The sequence below is a fragment of the Teleopsis dalmanni genome, chromosome 1, assembly GCF_002237135.1.
Source record: "Teleopsis dalmanni isolate 2A chromosome 1, ASM223713v2, whole genome shotgun sequence".
NCBI lineage: Eukaryota > Metazoa > Arthropoda > Insecta > Diptera > Diopsidae > Teleopsis > Teleopsis dalmanni.
The window spans coordinates 174,982,683-174,987,697 of NC_051846.1; the positions used below are offsets into that span (position 1 = coordinate 174,982,683).

The following is a 5,015-nucleotide window of genomic DNA, read 5'->3' on the forward strand; positions in this document are numbered from 1 at the left end:
TTTTATTAGAACTTTGCTTAAAGCTTTTGTAAATATCTTTAAATAAAAAACATTTCACTGTTCAATATCAGAGACAGTCGAATGGACAAGGTATACATAAGTTAACTTGCAGCTGTCCTGTTAGTCATAATCTGAATGCGATAAACGATAAATCTGAATTAATTAAAGCGGGCAATGTGACAATTATCCATTCGCGTCAAGGATATTTACGTTGGTACTTTTTTAATGAAGTTCCGACTATAGTTCCGCAACCAATTTCAATTTGCATTGCTAGGTGTGTGTTGTGTGGTTGTTGTCGCAATTGCAGTTTGTTTACTGCAATGCAATTATATTTAAAATTACATTTATGAAGGTAATTAGAGTTGTTGGCTTCATTTCGGACCAACATAGTTTGCTTACTTGCCATTGGATTAATTAAAACGAATTTTTGAAAAATCGCTACCTTTAAAGCGTATAATTACTTGCTCACATGCGCATGCAAATGTGTTCTATGGATGCACTTCCAATTGTTGGTGTTGTTGTTGTCGTTGCTGTTTTCTTCGGGTCAAATAATATTGTGGAAACGTACATTTGTATGGACGCAATCCGAAGGAACGACAAACAGCAGCTGTAGTAGCAACAGCAACAGCCACAGCCACAGCAACAAAGAGAGTTGACTAAAGCAACAGCAGCTGCAATTTGTGTTGCAGTTGCACGTTGAAAGTTGCAATTTACATTTTAAATTTGCATTGCATTATAACGTGTGAATATTATCCATATGAAGGATTTATATGCAATTACGCTTGTATGAATATGTGCATATGTATGTATGTGGGTAAATATTTGGCTTTCTCTGTTGCATGCGGAGGCGGCACACAAACAGCTACCGCTTAAATTTTCACTTTGTGCGATGTGCGCTTTGCGTTGCATGACGCGAAGCAATTAGCAGCGATAGTCAATAGCAGCAAACTCGGCAACATGCAACAAACACTCAACCAACTCAACTTGTTGTTGTTGCTTTTATTGTTGCTGCTGTTGGCAGTGTTGCATACAAAATGTGTGATTAAATGTTTTACCTTTGAGCAGAAAGACCGTCTTATCGATTTTAATATAAATTAAGCTCTTTGAATCTATAAAAAGCGTTCTTGATAATAACAAACGCCGTCATTATTCAATGAAAGTGAGAAATGTTTATTAAGCGACTTATGAATATTTTGACATTTTTAACTGCTTAATCCTGTGCTTTATTAAAACACTATGCAAATTAAAAAAGAAATTGAGTGGACTATTTTATATTAATTTTATGATAAAGGGCTTTCATAAATATGCAAATATGTGTTTTTATTTTACTAAATGTATATAATCTGAAATTCAGGATTTTGGATATAGCTTTTCGAAATAAAGTTTTACATTGAAGAGTTACTAAATCGAAGATATCATAGTACACAGATATGTTAGAAAAAGAACTATAAAAAATTATAAAAACTGAATGATTCAAACTACTAGTTTATATTAGTTTATTTCTACGATCCAATGTACTTAGTTATGACTGTTAGCTTATTGTGTTATCGTAAAGTAACTTTAGAGGTATAAAAACCTCTAAAGAAACTATAAAGTTTCTTTAGGGGATAGGTTTTGGAGTTGGTCACGATTCTCAAAAAGGAAATTTGCTTTAATAGCAATTAGTAGAATAGTATATAATACTATTATTAGAATATGGTATACTAGTAGCAGCTAATATGTATGCTTAGCAAAGTAATAAAGTAGATGTGAGACACTTTTCTCAACACTCTACAGCAGCGACAGGAACGTTTAAACGGGAGACTCAATATTCTAGCGGGAGACTGATAACTTCACGGGACATCTAAATAAGAATGCTGGATTTTTACTTAATATAATGCGATCAACTTGCATACAGATGTATGCATATTATTGAGTCTTCACATCGTTTATTAAATTGCACTGCACAATAAAGGCTTTAACAGATGTTTGCATAATATCAATGATATACTCAGATTTTTCAGATACTCCGAATAATTACCTAATGCAACAATTGCCAAAAACCTTTATATGACCGAGATCCAGAGTAGAAAAAATATCTCCCGGCAGTAAAGCGTCTCTAGATGGAAACGCGACATTAAATTTAAAAAGGGACAGATATACTTGAAATTTTTTGTAGTAGTACTAAAATAATTAACAATAAAGTCGTGACCGTAGTCACTGGCCTTCAATTATAAAATAGTTTCTAACGCTTAACTAAATATAAATATTAATAAATATAAATATGACTCCTCGGGGAGGTGTGTAGATCTGAGGTCAATTAGTGCTTAGTCTGATAAAGTGATAAACAATAGGCCAGTCAAGGCGTAGAGAGGGTTTATGAAAAAACCTGGCAGTTAATAAAGAGTAAAAGCGCTAAAGTGCACAGACTCAACTAGTCTCAACATAATAATAATAAATATGACAGAAAATGTGTTAAACTAATTGAAAATATAAATCTTCCTATTCCAAACTATTATGAAAGTTGCTTAAAATAACTGACTATACTAAAATCCGATGTTAAATCGGTAGATAAGCTAGCTTAAGTATTCCTGACTTATGGTTTTAAAATGGTTATGATTTTTATTATAAAAAAATTGATTTTTATGATAAATTATATGATATTATGATTGAAGAAACTATATTTATTTTGAACAATAGTAAATTACATTTTATTTTTAATTAATGAATATATTATTATATTTTACACTATGAATAAAGGCTTCTACCATCACAACAGAACTCGAGTTATATTCAGCTGATAGATTGTTTATGTCAAAATTTTTTTTTATTTGGTGAAAGAACTATTCAAAAATAATACCCAATCTTTAATGCAAATATTATTATTAAGTAATAATAGTTAGGTTAGGTTATGTTCGGTTATGTATCCACCGTTGTGATATCACAAAGAGTAATAATAATAGTTTTGCATATTTATCACTAGTATTCTTTATCTATGACACTTGTAATATTCATTGTGACATATAGCTTTTTTGTCTCAGATTAATTGAACAATTAAATGGTTATTGTATTAAAAAAAAAAAATACATACCATAAATCTGAAGAGTTGGAAAAAAAATTTTAATAACGAGTGCAAGCGTACGTGGAAATTGCATTTACAGATGGCATTGTTTTTATTTTTTAATTTATATTGTTACCTGTAAATTGTTACCGGATTGGACTCTTCGCTTGTATTATCCATATTGTTGTTGTTATCATTGCTGGCAATACCAATGCCACCAATGATACCAGTCCCATTGACGAATGCGGTCACTGCATTGCCACTGATATTACTGCTATTCATGGGTGCAATGCCAATGCTGCCATTCAAATTCAAATTTATAATGGCCGGCATGACACCAACATTCAATTCAGTGTTGCCAATATTGGTATTGCTTGTATTTGTATTCGTATTTGCGTGCCCGATTGTGATGGTTGTTGGTGTTGTTGATTGCATTGTGGTTATTGTGTTGCCATCGACACCGTTGCTCGTTAAATTGGACAATGCCAATGACATTTTTATTTTTCAATTATGCGTTCACAAAGTGTGGTAAGTAAAAAGCAATTTACGAAATTTTTCAATATCGCATTTAAAAATTTATTTTGCGGTTACAAATTTATTTGATTATTTTTTTTTGTTTTTTTTTGTTAAATATTGGACGTCATAATTATTACTTATTATAGTGTTTATTATAATTATTTGGTTCTGCAAATTTGTTTTTCTTTTTTTTACTATTTGGTCGTTTTTTAAATAGTTTAAATTAATTTTACTTTCTGAATTGATTTATAATAAATTTTCGTTTAAAGATATTTATATAGTAAAGTTTAAAATTAAGCGCAAAACGAACACAGCTTCAGTTCAATTTATATTTTAATTTTGTTTCTCATACAAATTATTCGATAAATTATTATATTTTCTCTGAATAAAAAAGCTTAAAAATTTTATCGTTTCAAATTGACTTAGCAGTTTTTTATTTTCATATATTTTTTAATTTTATTTGAATTTATTTTTTAATTTTATTTGAATCTATTTTTATGATTTTATTTTTTGTGAATTTAATTTAAATCATTAAAAATGCAGAAAAGTTTTTACATAATTTTAAGCAGTGTACTTTACGTTTTTTATTTTTGTTTTTTTTTTTTACTAAAAACGATTGAATAGATTTTTATGTTGTATATTTTGATTATTATTATTTTATTATTATTTTTATTATTAAAAGTTATTAATTAATTTGTTCTTATTGAAATATTTGTTGCATAGTTTAAGGCAGTTTTAGTTTTTGCTTGTTTTGTTTATGTTTTATAGCAGTTTAATGTCTATTATTAAATTTTACCTAAAAAATTTAAAATTAATAAGAGAAACTGTTTTAGTATCAATTGTTCAATTATTAAATTTTATAAAAAGGTTTGTGTTTTGTTGTTTAACATTTGTTTCTTTTTTTTTTACTTAGTACCACATAGCGTATGCGTAACGTCGTTTTTTAGAACAGAGATTTTCATTTTTGAAGTTTAAAGATGAATTAATTATATTATAATTATTAATTATATTAATAATTATATATAATTATATAATAACTACGGTTTCTAATGCCTTTTGATTTATTTGTTGAATTAGAATTATTTGTTGAATTTAGATATTTAATTATTTCATGACTAAAAATAATATTATTGTGTTACATTGTTAACTACCGAAACTGAAAATAATATTTCATATAATATATCAAGGTTATGTGATTCATTAATGATTTTAATATTTTAATTCAATTTAAGTTTTAATGATTTCAGCATATTAAACTAAAAAATAGTTTCTTTTAGGGTTACTGGTCAGTTACGTTAAACTATTGTTAAAAATATAAATTAAACAAAAACAAATTAAGTCATTTAACATCAATTTTTATTTAGTTTAATATTTTGAATATAATTTTATTTTTTTTTTTTTTTCAAAATATCTTTAAATTAAAGCTGAAATGTTGAACTAAATAAAAATAATTGGTCCA

At 27.7% G+C, this 5,015-nt stretch overlaps 1 protein-coding gene and 1 pseudogene across 1 annotated transcript in view; both read right to left on the minus strand.

Annotated features, from left to right (window-relative positions):
- Positions 1 to 3,535, minus strand: part of LOC119666755 (acetylcholine receptor subunit alpha-like) — an 11,738-nt gene extending 8,203 nt beyond the window's left edge. Inside the window, exon 1 of the mRNA XM_038076038.1 lies at positions 3,177 to 3,535. Within this exon, the coding sequence (XP_037931966.1) occupies positions 3,177 to 3,535 (359 nt within the window). The remainder of the gene's footprint in view (positions 1 to 3,176) is intronic.
- Positions 3,536 to 4,851: 1,316 nt separating this feature from the next.
- The window catches only part of LOC119666756, a 5,854-nt pseudogene continuing 5,690 nt past the window's right edge, over positions 4,852 to 5,015 (minus strand).